Source organism: Schistosoma haematobium, chromosome ZW (genome assembly GCF_000699445.3).
Source record: "Schistosoma haematobium chromosome ZW, whole genome shotgun sequence".
Classification (NCBI taxonomy): domain Eukaryota; kingdom Metazoa; phylum Platyhelminthes; class Trematoda; order Strigeidida; family Schistosomatidae; genus Schistosoma; species Schistosoma haematobium.
Window position 1 is genome coordinate 59,191,295 of NC_067195.1, and position 15,091 is coordinate 59,206,385.

At 47.2% G+C, this 15,091-nt stretch overlaps 1 protein-coding gene across 1 annotated transcript; it reads right to left on the bottom strand.

Moving 5' to 3' along the window:
* Nucleotides 1-741: 741 nt before the first annotated feature.
* MS3_00004017 (uncharacterized protein) lies at nucleotides 742-5,244 on the bottom strand. Its single transcript, XM_051211898.1, has one exon. It carries the CDS (start codon nucleotides 2,951-2,953, stop codon nucleotides 1,250-1,252), a length of 1,704 nt encoding a protein of 567 aa, XP_051072021.1. The 5' UTR covers nucleotides 2,954-5,244; the 3' UTR covers nucleotides 742-1,249.
* Between the last annotated feature and the right edge of the window lie 9,847 nt (nucleotides 5,245-15,091).

Sequence of the window (15,091 nt, forward strand, 5' to 3'; positions counted from 1 at the left end):
AATAGGACGAACCGGCTAGTGCTTTCGAGTTTTCAATGGTGGTCTATCATCAATCGGTTCATGACCTTAATAAAAAAGAATACAATTTTTCTTTCAAAAGACGATTTCGTTAGATGCCATAGTTTTTTGTTGTCGATTGAAAACAATTAGAATAATATAGGCTTCTTTCAATGGCTTTTTTCTTCATAAATGATAAACATTTTGAAATAATATGGATATTTTTTTGTTTTGCCTCAAAGTATGGATATATTGTTTAGAGGAAGTCAAAAGAGTGAGAATTAAAAAAAAATTTGATGTTTGCGTTGATATTTATTAGTTATTGAATAGAACTGTCATTGGAACAGATTTCGGTAGATTAGAGTGGAGTTATTTACAGGTTGAAACTCTACTTATTCTCTCTCGATTATTATGATTAATCTGTAGTGGCTGTGCTTCGTTAATTAATCACCCTCGAACCGTTATCGTATAATCTTCAACGATGTTTGAAATCAGAAGGCAAAAGAAGCAGCTACTACAGTTTATTTAGTAGATAATTCGGACCAGACAGCAGAGAGGCAAAATGAATGAGCAAGCGAACTACGATTGTAGCAGTAGCAAGTAGTTGTAGTAGTAGTAGTAGTAGTAGTAGTAGTAGTAGTAGTAAATGGGTGCAAATGTACACATATATATATGTATAGGAAAATGGATGAGTCAGCGAATAGATTAAGCAGTTAATAATGAAGCTAGCAGAATGAATACATGCGTAGGCGCTAAACAATGTTCAAGCATATGTATTTCATACAAGCATAATAATAAAGATAGTACAAGTTGTTATATCATGGATGACTTTGTCCATTAAATAGGTCAACAAAAGACCTTGATTGAACTAAACTCGATTGCACGTGAGTCACTATAATAGCTCCCCCCTGCAAACAAAGATATATGGAAAAATGTCTGTGTTTGCACAAAAAAATAGTAAACTGAGTAGGGTAGTTACAATCGTCTGAAAAAAAAAATGGTTTGTACAAAATTAAGATGAAGTTAGTGTGTGCTGTACATTTGGTTTGCGCCCGTCCGTGAGGTTTTAAAAAATAATAGCAATAAATAGAAGGAATGCGGTATTGCTTTACATTTTAAATAAAAATCATACGTGTAAGTGTAGGGGTACATAAGATATGTTGAGTTTTATAGCGTATAACATGAAATTAGTAATGCATGTGTATACAATGAAGTGGAAGTTATAATTAATATTTTAAATAGTAGAAAATTATTAATAGAAGATTGCAGCGACATAATGTTGGGGCCATCTTACTCTTCGGCCAGACCTTGTCGTTACTGGATTCTCTTTGCTTGTGTTCGTCGATGTCGTTGATGATTGGAACTGACGCTTCGATGATTCAACGGTTTTCGCAGTATCTGTATGTACTGGCTGATCGTAGGCTTCGATGAAAGCTGGTTTGACTCGGTCGATGCTAATTACATCCGTTTTTCCAGCTTTTTCTACCGTGATAGTTTTGCCGTCTCTTTTAATCACCTTAAATGGACCATCGTAGGCCGGTTGTAAGGGACGTTGCACATTATCCCTTCTGATAAACACATGGGTACTGTCACCTAGTTGTTTGGGTATGTACACACGGCGTTGATGTTGTCTCGGAAGCGTTATCCTTAGACTACTCATATGCTGCTTAAGACGCTGTACATAGTCCGCTATATCAGTTGGAACGCTTTTACCTGCAGTGAAAAACTCTCCTGGCAGACGTAGTGTGGTTCCATAAACCAATTCTGCTGGGCAGCATTCTATATCTTGTTTGATTGTTGATCTTAAGCTCAACATGACTAACGGTAGCTTGCTGGCCCAATCATTATTGCTGATGACAGCTGTAAGAGAAGCTTTAAGTTGCCGATGCAATCTCTCTACCATACCATTCGACATCGGATGGTAGGATGTTGTGCGAATTCGTTTGATTCCGAGTAGTTCTGTGAGTTGTTGGAAGAGGCGGCTCTCGAATTGAGCTCCTCTATCGGTTGTGATATTAGTAGGTACGCCATAATGGGAAATCCAATGCTCTACTAGGGTTTTTGCGATAGTTTCGGCTGTAATATCTTTTATGGGCACAGCTACAGGCCATCGCGTGAATCTATCAATGCAAGTGAAAATGTAACTGAAGCCATTCGAAACCGGCAGTGGTCCTATAATGTCGATATGTACGTGCTCGAATCTGTTATCGGGATGACGGAAATGACCTACTGCGGAACTGGTGTGGCGATGTATCTTAACTCTCTGGCATTTTATACACGCTTGCGTCCAATTACGAATATCCCGATTCATACTTGGCCATACAAAACGTTCGCTGATTAGTTTGATGGTGGCCTTTATTCCGGGATGCGAAATATTGTGCATGGTTTCGAAAATGCTTCGCCTTAGCGGCTTTGGAATAAATGGTCTTGGTTGACCTGTAGAAATATCGCAGATGATGCTTACTTCTTCCAATGGAGTTTCTTTGAGAACTAACGAGGTTGTATTGGCAGACTTTAGTCTGTTTAACTCGACGTCGATATTTTGTAATGCTGCTAACTTGTGATAATCGATTTCGGACTGGACGAGAGCGTTGACCATCGTTCTGGATAGCGCGTCTGCCACTTCGTTACTATTGCCTTTGATATACTGTATGTTAGACGTGAATTGGGAAATAAATTCTAATTGTCGGATTTCCCTCGGCGAGTAGTTGTCCTGTTTGGCATTCAATGCTTTTATGAGGGGTTTATGGTTTGTATATACTGTGAAAATGGTACCCTCAATCATATGTCGGAAATGTTTTATTGCTAAGTAAATCGCTAGGAGTTCTCTTCCGAAAGTACTATATCTTGTTTGTGTCGGATTCAGTCTTTTCGAAAAAAATGAGAGCGGTTCCCATATGCCATTTACTAATTGTTGTAAAACGGCTCCTACCGCTACATCTGATGCATCCGTCATGATAGCTAACGGTGTTTCGCTCTTTCGTCTAGTTAGTGTCACTTCTTTATTTAGTGCTTTTTAGCGTTCTCGAATGCTTGGATCGCGTCTGGTGATAGTTGGAATGTCCGTGCGTTTCCGCGTAATGCATCTGTTAGTGGTTGCAATATTGACGCGCAATTCGGGATAAATCGTCTGTAATAATTTATTAACCCGAGAAATCGGCGTAACTTTTTCCATGAGTCGGTTAGGGGATAATTCCTAATGGCGTCGACTTCTGTTGCTATTGGTGTGATGCCTTGAGAAGTTATATTGTGACCTAGGAACTGTAAAGATTCTTTTCCGAATTCACACTTCTCAATATTTATAGAAATGCCGTGTTCTCTGAGTCGCATAAATAATTGCCGTAGTTGTTGCATATGCTCATCCTTAGTGGTGCTAGCTACTAATAAGTCGTCGATATACGCGTATACCCCAGGTAAACCTCTAATGACCTGGTCGATAAACCGCTGAAAGGTTTGTGCCGCGTTAGTCAGTCCAAAAGGCATACGCAGGAATTCATATAGCCCAAATGGGGTTGTTACTGCTGTCTTCGGTATGTCTTGTGGGGCAACAGGGATGTGGTAGTATGCTCTGACTAAGTCGATCTTCGAGAAGATAGTAGTGCCCTCTATACTGTAGGTGAAATCATGAATGTGCGGTATAGGATATCTGTCAGCTACCGTTTGTTTGTTTAGTGCTCTGTAATCCCCACATGGCCTAATCTCTCCATTCTTTTTCGGGGCCATATGTAGCGGGGATGCCCACGGGCTGTTCGATGGCCTTATAATGCCTAGCCTCATTAGCTTGTCGAATTCCTGTTTTGCGATGGCTAGTCTTTTGGGATCTAACCTTCTTGGTCTTGCATTGATTGGTGGACCATTCGTTACGATGTGATGCTGAATAGAATGTTTGAGATCCGCTTTATTGTATGTTACTTTTACGAGTTCAGGGAACTCCCTTAACAACAATTTATATGGATCACCACAACTTTTATCTATCACAAGGTTCATTGAAACGGCTTCCGTAAGTATTCCTCTTATCGAAGTGGTTTGACTGCCGTTTATAAGTCTGTGTCGTCTAGAGTCTACTAGCAGGTCAAAGTTACATAAGAACTCTATGCCTATTATGGGCATCGATACGTCTGCTATGACAAAGTTCCAACGGTATGAAGCGCCACGTCCAAAATCTAGGGACAATTTCCGTTTACCATATGTCTTAATATCTGATTTATTTGCTGCTCTTAGCACTAACGACGGGTTAATGTTTTTTCTTTCCTAGTTAAATGGAGGTACTACGCTAATTTCTGCTCCAGTGTCAACTAAGAATTGTGTGCCAGTGGTCCGGTCTTGTATATAAAAGAGGCGACTATTTTCAGGCATTATGTGTTGATGCTGTTGCCATTGATACTCGTGGGTATCGGTTACTATCCCTGTGAAATCTACAAGGTTGTAGGCACTTTCTAGCCCTGTAGCCGAACATTTGATGATACCAACATATCGCGGGAGTTGTGCGTCGTCTAGAAGTTGACCGGGTCCTTTCACGCGAACGTTCTCGCGATGACCTTCGTGGCTTTTCTCTCTGCGTTAACTCTGAGAGTTTTCGGCACAAAACATTTATTTCCTTCTGTAGAGTATCAAGTCTACCGTCTACCGTCACATTGTGTAGTGGAGGGCTTGCTTGCTTGCTTCTTTCGTATATTCTATCGGCTATCTTTGCTATATTGTCTAAATCAGCATCCGTATCTCCCACAGCTAGGATCTGCTGTATATTTGCAGGGAGTCGGCGGAGCCACAGTTGATAAAAGAGATTATTGTCAATGTGTCTATCGCCAAGTAGACTTTTCATATAGTTTTTTAGTTGTGATGGGGTTCTATCTCCAATTTGTACTTGGTTAAGAAGTTGTTCGACGGCTTGTTGGTCACTGAGAGAGAGAGTTTTAATTACAGCCTCTTTTAGCACGTCGTATGGTTTTTCTGTGTCTGGTTTTGCTAGTGCCTCTCGAACGCTGTCAGCTACTTCGTCTGGGAGTAGTGTGCTTGTCAGGCCGAACTTATCCTTTTGCAAAACAATGCGGTTAGCAAGAAAATAATTTTCAAGTCTTATAAACCAAAGTTTTGGGTCTAAGATTTTAAAAGAAGGGGCAGGAAGGTTAAGAGACCTCACGGACGAGGCATGCTGTACGCTTGAAACTGTGTTTTCATAAGACATGCTTATAAAAATTAAGTAGCACACGAAAATAATTTAACAATCACAAGGAAAAATAGACGGGCGAAAACAATGATAGTAAAAAATGGCACAATTTATAAAATGGAACAGACTTACTAAATTGCACCAATATATCAATAGTTTATGAATAATTGTTATTTATTATGATTATAATTGTCACGTTTAATAATGTTTGCGAAATAATGTAAGTGTAATTAAAATAATAATATAAATCCACAGTTGTAATTATAGTTCATTTGATAATCCAAATTGAGATGAAGGTAGTCGAATTTTTGGAATTTGATTATTTCGTCAAAATTCGCTTCCCGTTCTCACGTCGGGATTACCAATTCTGTAGTGGCTGTGCTTCGTTAATTAATCACCCTCGAACCGTTATCGTATAATCTTCAACGATGTTTGAAATCAGAAGGCAAAAGAAGCAGCTACTACAGTTTATTTAGTAGATAATTCGGACCAGACAGCAGAGAGGCAAAATGAATGAGCAAGCGAACTACGATTGTAGCAGTAGCAAGTAGTTGTAGTAGTAGTAGTAGTAGTAGTAGTAGTAGTAGTAAATGGGTGCAAATGTACACATATATATATGTATAGGAAAATGGATGAGTCAGCGAATAGATTAAGCAGTTAATAATGAAGCTAGCAGAATGAATACATGCGTAGGCGCTAAACAATGTTCAAGCATATGTATTTCATACAAGCATAATAATAAAGATAGTACAAGTTGTTATATCATGGATGACTTTGTCCATTAAATAGGTCAACAAAAGACCTTGATTGAACTAAACTCGATTGCACGTGAGTCACTATAAATCAATGAATAATGGTGTGTTATTCAATCTCACTTTGAAGCACATTTGACGCTTTATTTGTTTTACTGTTATTTAGTCCTTTTCAATTTAATAATCTGGGGTAATATAAAAATACATTTGTATTAATAAAGAATAAAATTATTCAGTTTTAACAGCCTATTAATGTTAACTGTTTTAATAAAAATGAATTATTAAGATAAATTCATGTTTTTTAGTGAATATATCATCCATTGACGGATTCCTCAATTAGTTCATGACAATTTCAAATGCATTTGACACATTTTCATGCTTTCAGCGAACATTTTAAAGTAATAAATCAATGATTATATTTTTAATAACCCAATGAGTAGAAAAATCAAATCTTCTGACGTTTCGTAACTCAGTGTAAGCTACTTCTTCAGAGAATAAATAACCAAGTCAAAATTAAATCAAGTTTTAATAGTACGAGGGAACAATGCAAGAATATTATGTGCGATCAATCAATAAACAGGTCTGAATACGTCAAATATATTATTTAATTTATAACAATCTACTAAATGCTCAATCTATTCGAAATTATCAAGTCAAACTTTGGTAATGATACCTACTTTAGAGTAAGTTTTACCACTTTACAATTTATTTCTTATTTCTTAAACTACTTATCATGAACAGGAAATATTTTTTATCAAAAAAAATATCAGTAGGCTAAACTGTAGATTACTAATTTAATGTCACCATCTTATTTACAGTAAACAGGGTAACTGAAGGCAATAATATCTTTCTTTTAAATACATGTTAGTAACATCGAGAGCAGTTGTTGAATTGTACTATATATTTTTATCTATTAAATGTGTATCATATATTTGCTTTGAATAGTTAATCCCTTTGATAAGTTCATGTAATACAATGAAAAGATCAAGTTTGTCTGAGTTATGTGATATTTTTGAGTAATACAGTAAAAACATTCAACCATATACAAAAATATTAACACATATATGGATTACCAAGGTCATAATAAACAGCTTGGAACATAAAAAACAAGCATAACAAAGGGAAATAAATTGAATTACACCGGTTGTGGTAATATATAAATATTACCGGGCTTGGTTTAGGGTAAATACAACCTGTTTATGAGCGCACTGCAAGGGTAGGGGAACAAACGTTCTCTTAGTTTTAAATAAATTAATATAAACCACTTTAGACAATTAATATACATAATCACATAGGTTTAAGATATGATCAGTCTTACGACATATTTCAACAATGTAATTGATAATGAAAAAGAATGTATGCTTCAAATCTGGTATCATAGGATCGTTTGACTTTATTTCATTTTCAAACACTTTGGTATATCAGAAGGGATTTGTGGAGATTTTAGAAATTTCACTGATTAAAATCATGAGTCCATTGAGGCTAGACCACCATGGAAAACCTGGAAACACTGAACGGCCGTTTCGTCCTAGTATGGGACTCCTCAGCAGTGAGCATCCACGATCACGCACACCGCGAGATTCCAATCCAGGACCTATCAGTCTCGCGCCAGGCGCTTAACCAACTAGACCACTGAGCCGGCCGGGGTTCAACGGTGTTAGTGTCTAACTTCAACCAATCCACGAAATTGAGCCACCGTACACCATTGTATTCAGTGAGTTGATATCTCATGACAGATCTGGGTGACCTCCACTGGTAACGGCTTCTCACTAGAACTCCAGGAGTATCTCTTGAAGTCCAGGTTTCGCATTGTGGTCTAGCTTCAACTGACTCATGATTTCAATCAGTGAAACTTTGGTATATGTTTATCTATCTTAACTTACAAATATATGCCATAGCAACAGGATATACATGTACTCACGGATGAAAAACATCTGTATAGTTAATAATCTCTAAGACTTGATGATTTCCTGACAGATTTACAATAAACAATAATGACTAAACAACTGTCTAAAATAATATCATATTTCTTTCTCCTTCTTAATTTAATTTATGAATTTTACTTATCATTAAATTTCAGGTAAACATTATAGTAAAAAACAAAACTTTAAATATTTAAGTAAAACAAAAGGCCAAGGGAGAGATAAGGGTGTTACAAATTTCTTCTGAACACAAAGACATGGCTTGTTGGCTCGAATTCCTATAGCTCTTGGTATGTGTAAGAGACGAGATCGAACACCATAAGGAAAACTAGTGGGAATACGATAAATTAACTTTAAATGACTTGTTTCTGTCCACTACATGACCGCTATCGATCAAGTGTGATAGAACCGAGCTGCGTATAGTCTTGACGTTACCTTTTCCTAACCACGAAGGAAGGTGTTCATTAACTCTTTGGTTTAATCTAATATTTAAAATAAGAATCGAAATTAAGAATATTTAAGTGAATAATTGTTTTCAATAATTTCATCATCAGGTTCTACAGTTTTAAATTCATAGTGATAATATTTTACAAAGGCCAAAAATAAGGCATGTATTAATGAATTTGACAATGTTCTGTGTTGAAAATGGTGAATGTTTGCATCTGTTACGACATATATATATACTTCAAAATTGTATTATTTGCAAATACCTTGATAACACCCTCCTTATTACATATTATATTCACACAACAATCTTATTATCATTATCAGAATGGGTTTTCTGGAGATTTTAGAAATTTCACAAGTTGAAATCATGAGTCAATTGAAGCTAGACCACCATGGAAAACCTGGAAGCACTGGGCGGCCGTTTCGTCGTAGTATGGGACTCCTCAGCAGCGCGCATCCACGATCACGCACCCCGCGGGATCCGAACCCAGGACCTACTGGTTTCACGCGTGAGCACTTAACCATTAGACCACTGAGCCGGCCGGCATCCAACGGTGTTAATGTCTAGCTTCAACCAATCCAGGTTTTCCGTGGTGGTGTAGCTTCAATTGACTCATGATTTCAACTTGTGAAATCTTATTATCATTATTATCTCAGTTGGCAAGATTAAATTCTCCTGCTATGCATTTTATTCACACATTTTTTTTCATTTTCATTTTTGCTATATTACTATTCTACTGATAGTGACTGGACACTTTACTCCAAATCATTCTGACCTTAATTAAATGATCTTTCTAATTTGCAAATTACACTATTTTGAAGTATATATATGTATCGTAACAGATACAAACGTTCACCATTTTCAACACAGAACATTGTCAAATTCATTAATACATGCCTTATTTTTGGCCTTTATAAAATATCATCATTATGAATTTATAACTGTAGAACCTGATGATGAAATTATTGAAAACAATTATTCACTTAAATATTCTTCATTTTTGAATATTCGATGGGGATTTTTAAACTGCATAAATCTAAATCATTATAGATTGTACTGGAAACTAGGATACAAAAATTGTTAAACCTAAAAATAATTCTTCTCAAGACTATTTGAATAGAATTTTTTTATTATTATAAAATTAAATGAGATGGTCATTGAAGTGTCAAAGTACCGAATGGTGTTGACAACTAATACATAGCAAAAGTATATACATATATATACGTGATTTATTCGAAATTACTGAAATATTATAGAAGGTATTATAAATAACTTTTCTATTTTCTGTTTTTTATAGTAGAACTTTACATAAATAGTAAGCTTTAGTAGTAGTAGTAGTAGTAGTAGTAGTAGTAGTAGTAGTAGCAGCAGTAGTAGCAGCAGCAGCAGCAGCAGCAGCAGCAGCAGCAGCAGCAGCAGCAGCAGCAGCAGCAGCAGCAGCAGCAGCAGCAGCAGCAGCAGCAGCAGCAGCAGCAGCAGCAGCAGCAGCAGCAGCAGCAGCAGCAGCAGCAGCAGCAGCAGCAGCAGCAGCAGCAGCAGCAGCAGCAGCAGCAGCAGCAGCAGCAGCAGCAGCAGCAGCAGCAGCAGCAGCAGCAGCAGCAGCAGCAGCAGCAGCAGCAGCAGCAGCAGCAGCAGCAGCAGCAGCAGCAGCAGCAGCAGCAGCAGCAGCAGCAGCAGCAGCAGCAGCAGCAGCAGCAGCAGCAGCAGCAGCAGCAGCAGCAGCAGCAGCAGCAGCAGCAGCAGCAGCAGCAGCAGCAGCAGCAGCAGCAGCAGCAGCAGCAGCAGCAGCAGCAGCAGCAGCAGCAGCAGCAGCAGCAGCAGCAGCAGCAGCAGCAGCAGCAGCAGCAGCAGCAGCAGCAGCAGCAGCAGCAGCAGCAGCAGCAGCAGCAGCAGCAGCAGCAGCAGCAGCAGCAGCAGCAGCAGCAGCAGCAGCAGCAGCAGCAGCAGCAGCAGCAGCAGCAGCAGCAGCAGCAGCAGCAGCAGCAGCAGCAGCAGCAGCAGCAGCAGCAGCAGCAGCAGCAGCAGCAGCAGCAGCAGCAGCAGCAGCAGCAGCAGCAGCAGCAGCAGCAGCAGCAGCAGCAGCAGCAGCAGCAGCAGCAGCAGCAGCAGCAGCAGCAGCAGCAGCAGCAGCAGCAGCAGCAGCAGCAGCAGCAGCAGCAGCAGCAGCAGCAGCAGCAGCAGCAGCAGCAGCAGCAGCAGCAGCAGCAGCAGCAGCAGCAGCAGCAGCAGCAGCAGCAGCAGCAGCAGCAGCAGCAGCAGCAGCAGCAGCAGCAGCAGCAGCAGCAGCAGCAGCAGCAGCAGCAGCAGCAGCAGCAGCAGCAGCAGCAGCAGCAGCAGCAGCAGCAGCAGCAGCAGCAGCAGCAGCAGCAGCAGCAGCAGCAGCAGCAGCAGCAGCAGCAGCAGCAGCAGCAGCAGCAGCAGCAGCAGCAGCAGCAGCAGCAGCAGCAGCAGCAGCAGCAGCAGCAGCAGCAGCAGCAGCAGCAGCAGCAGCAGCAGCAGCAGCAGCAGCAGCAGCAGCAGCAGCAGCAGCAGCAGCAGCAGCAGCAGCAGCAGCAGCAGCAGCAGCAGCAGCAGCAGCAGCAGCAGCAGCAGCAGCAGCAGCAGCAGCAGCAGCAGCAGCAGCAGCAGCAGCAGCAGCAGCAGCAGCAGCAGCAGCAGCAGCAGCAGCAGCAGCAGCAGCAGCAGCAGCAGCAGCAGCAGCAGCAGCAGCAGCAGCAGCAGCAGCAGCAGCAGCAGCAGCAGCAGCAGCAGCAGCAGCAGCAGCAGCAGCAGCAGCAGCAGCAGCAGCAGCAGCAGCAGCAGCAGCAGCAGCAGCAGCAGCAGCAGCAGCAGCAGCAGCAGCAGCAGCAGCAGCAGCAGCAGCAGCAGCAGCAGCAGCAGCAGCAGCAGCAGCAGCAGCAGCAGCAGCAGCAGCAGCAGCAGCAGCAGCAGCAGCAGCAGCAGCAGCAGCAGCAGCAGCAGCAGCAGCAGCAGCAGCAGCAGCAGCAGCAGCAGCAGCAGCAGCAGCAGCAGCAGCAGCAGCAGCAGCAGCAGCAGCAGCAGCAGCAGCAGCAGCAGCAGCAGCAGCAGCAGCAGCAGCAGCAGCAGCAGCAGCAGCAGCAGCAGCAGCAGCAGCAGCAGCAGCAGCAGCAGCAGCAGCAGCAGCAGCAGCAGCAGCAGCAGCAGCAGCAGCAGCAGCAGCAGCAGCAGCAGCAGCAGCAGCAGCAGCAGCAGCAGCAGCAGCAGCAGCAGCAGCAGCAGCAGCAGCAGCAGCAGCAGCAGCAGCAGCAGCAGCAGCAGCAGCAGCAGCAGCAGCAGCAGCAGCAGCAGCAGCAGCAGCAGCAGCAGCAGCAGCAGCAGCAGCAGCAGCAGCAGCAGCAGCAGCAGCAGCAGCAGCAGCAGCAGCAGCAGCAGCAGCAGCAGCAGCAGCAGCAGCAGCAGCAGCAGCAGCAGCAGCAGCAGCAGCAGCAGCAGCAGCAGCAGCAGCAGCAGCAGCAGCAGCAGCAGCAGCAGCAGCAGCAGCAGCAGCAGCAGCAGCAGCAGCAGCAGCAGCAGCAGCAGCAGCAGCAGCAGCAGCAGCAGCAGCAGCAGCAGCAGCAGCAGCAGCAGCAGCAGCAGCAGCAGCAGCAGCAGCAGCAGCAGCAGCAGCAGCAGCAGCAGCAGCAGCAGCAGCAGCAGCAGCAGCAGCAGCAGCAGCAGCAGCAGCAGCAGCAGCAGCAGCAGCAGCAGCAGCAGCAGCAGCAGCAGCAGCAGCAGCAGCAGCAGCAGCAGCAGCAGCAGCAGCAGCAGCAGCAGCAGCAGCAGCAGCAGCAGCAGCAGCAGCAGCAGCAGCAGCAGCAGCAGCAGCAGCAGCAGCAGCAGCAGCAGCAGCAGCAGCAGCAGCAGCAGCAGCAGCAGCAGCAGCAGCAGCAGCAGCAGCAGCAGCAGCAGCAGCAGCAGCAGCAGCAGCAGCAGCAGCAGCAGCAGCAGCAGCAGCAGCAGCAGCAGCAGCAGCAGCAGCAGCAGCAGCAGCAGCAGCAGCAGCAGCAGCAGCAGCAGCAGCAGCAGCAGCAGCAGCAGCAGCAGCAGCAGCAGCAGCAGCAGCAGCAGCAGCAGCAGCAGCAGCAGCAGCAGCAGCAGCAGCAGCAGCAGCAGCAGCAGCAGCAGCAGCAGCAGCAGCAGCAGCAGCAGCAGCAGCAGCAGCAGCAGCAGCAGCAGCAGCAGCAGCAGCAGCAGCAGCAGCAGCAGCAGCAGCAGCAGCAGCAGCAGCAGCAGCAGCAGCAGCAGCAGCAGCAGCAGCAGCAGCAGCAGCAGCAGCAGCAGCAGCAGCAGCAGCAGCAGCAGCAGCAGCAGCAGCAGCAGCAGCAGCAGCAGCAGCAGCAGCAGCAGCAGCAGCAGCAGCAGCAGCAGCAGCAGCAGCAGCAGCAGCAGCAGCAGCAGCAGCAGCAGCAGCAGCAGCAGCAGCAGCAGCAGCAGCAGCAGCAGCAGCAGCAGCAGCAGCAGCAGCAGCAGCAGCAGCAGCAGCAGCAGCAGCAGCAGCAGCAGCAGCAGCAGCAGCAGCAGCAGCAGCAGCAGCAGCAGCAGCAGCAGCAGCAGCAGCAGCAGCAGCAGCAGCAGCAGCAGCAGCAGCAGCAGCAGCAGCAGCAGCAGCAGCAGCAGCAGCAGCAGCAGCAGCAGCAGCAGCAGCAGCAGCAGCAGCAGCAGCAGCAGCAGCAGCAGCAGCAGCAGCAGCAGCAGCAGCAGCAGCAGCAGCAGCAGCAGCAGCAGCAGCAGCAGCAGCAGCAGCAGCAGCAGCAGCAGCAGCAGCAGCAGCAGCAGCAGCAGCAGCAGCAGCAGCAGCAGCAGCAGCAGCAGCAGCAGCAGCAGCAGCAGCAGCAGCAGCAGCAGCAGCAGCAGCAGCAGCAGCAGCAGCAGCAGCAGCAGCAGCAGCAGCAGCAGCAGCAGCAGCAGCAGCAGCAGCAGCAGCAGCAGCAGCAGCAGCAGCAGCAGCAGCAGCAGCAGCAGCAGCAGCAGCAGCAGCAGCAGCAGCAGCAGCAGCAGCAGCAGCAGCAGCAGCAGCAGCAGCAGCAGCAGCAGCAGCAGCAGCAGCAGCAGCAGCAGCAGCAGCAGCAGCAGCAGCAGCAGCAGCAGCAGCAGCAGCAGCAGCAGCAGCAGCAGCAGCAGCAGCAGCAGCAGCAGCAGCAGCAGCAGCAGCAGCAGCAGCAGCAGCAGCAGCAGCAGCAGCAGCAGCAGCAGCAGCAGCAGCAGCAGCAGCAGCAGCAGCAGCAGCAGCAGCAGCAGCAGCAGCAGCAGCAGCAGCAGCAGCAGCAGCAGCAGCAGCAGCAGCAGCAGCAGCAGCAGCAGCAGCAGCAGCAGCAGCAGCAGCAGCAGCAGCAGCAGCAGCAGCAGCAGCAGCAGCAGCAGCAGCAGCAGCAGCAGCAGCAGCAGCAGCAGCAGCAGCAGCAGCAGCAGCAGCAGCAGCAGCAGCAGCAGCAGCAGCAGCAGCAGCAGCAGCAGCAGCAGCAGCAGCAGCAGCAGCAGCAGCAGCAGCAGCAGCAGCAGCAGCAGCAGCAGCAGCAGCAGCAGCAGCAGCAGCAGCAGCAGCAGCAGCAGCAGCAGCAGCAGCAGCAGCAGCAGCAGCAGCAGCAGCAGCAGCAGCAGCAGCAGCAGCAGCAGCAGCAGCAGCAGCAGCAGCAGCAGCAGCAGCAGCAGCAGCAGCAGCAGCAGCAGCAGCAGCAGCAGCAGCAGCAGCAGCAGCAGCAGCAGCAGCAGCAGCAGCAGCAGCAGCAGCAGCAGCAGCAGAGCAGCAGCAGCAGCAGCAGCAGCAGCAGCAGCAGCAGCAGCAGCAGCAGCAGCAGCAGCAGCAGCAGCAGCAGCAGCAGCAGCAGCAGCAGCAGCAGCAGCAGCAGCAGCAGCAGCAGCAGCAGCAGCAGCAGCAGCAGCAGCAGCAGCAGCAGCAGCAGCAGCAGCAGCAGCAGCAGCAGCAGCAGCAGCAGCAGCAGCAGCAGCAGCAGCAGCAGCAGCAGCAGCAGCAGCAGCAGCAGCAGCAGCAGCAGCAGCAGCAGCAGCAGCAGCAGCAGCAGCAGCAGCAGCAGCAGCAGCAGCAGCAGCAGCAGCAGCAGCAGCAGCAGCAGCAGCAGCAGCAGCAGCAGCAGCAGCAGCAGCAGCAGCAGCAGCAGCAGCAGCAGCAGCAGCAGCAGCAGCAGCAGCAGCAGCAGCAGCAGCAGCAGCAGCAGCAGCAGCAGCAGCAGCAGCAGCAGCAGCAGCAGCAGCAGCAGCAGCAGCAGCAGCAGCAGCAGCAGCAGCAGCAGCAGCAGCAGCAGCAGCAGCAGCAGCAGCAGCAGCAGCAGCAGCAGCAGCAGCAGCAGCAGCAGCAGCAGCAGCAGCAGCAGCAGCAGCAGCAGCAGCAGCAGCAGCAGCAGCAGCAGCAGCAGCAGCAGCAGCAGCAGCAGCAGCAGCAGCAGCAGCAGCAGCAGCAGCAGCAGCAGCAGCAGCAGCAGCAGCAGCAGCAGCAGCAGCAGCAGCAGCAGCAGCAGCAGCAGCAGCAGCAGCAGCAGCAGCAGCAGCAGCAGCAGCAGCAGCAGCAGCAGCAGCAGCAGCAGCAGCAGCAGCAGCAGCAGCAGCAGCAGCAGCAGCAGCAGCAGCAGCAGCAGCAGCAGCAGCAGCAGCAGCAGCAGCAGCAGCAGCAGCAGCAGCAGCAGCAGCAGCAGCAGCAGCAGCAGCAGCAGCAGCAGCAGCAGCAGCAGCAGCAGCAGCAGCAGCAGCAGCAGCAGCAGCAGCAGCAGCAGCAGCAGCAGCAGCAGCAGCAGCAGCAGCAGCAGCAGCAGCAGCAGCAGCAGCAGCAGCAGCAGCAGCAGCAGCAGCAGCA

Bases quoted from the DNA above. Each gene is read 5' to 3' on its own strand.
- MS3_00004017 (XM_051211898.1), bottom strand. From the start codon at position 2,953: ATGACGGATGCATCAGATGTAGCGGTAGGAGCCGTTTTACAACAATTA.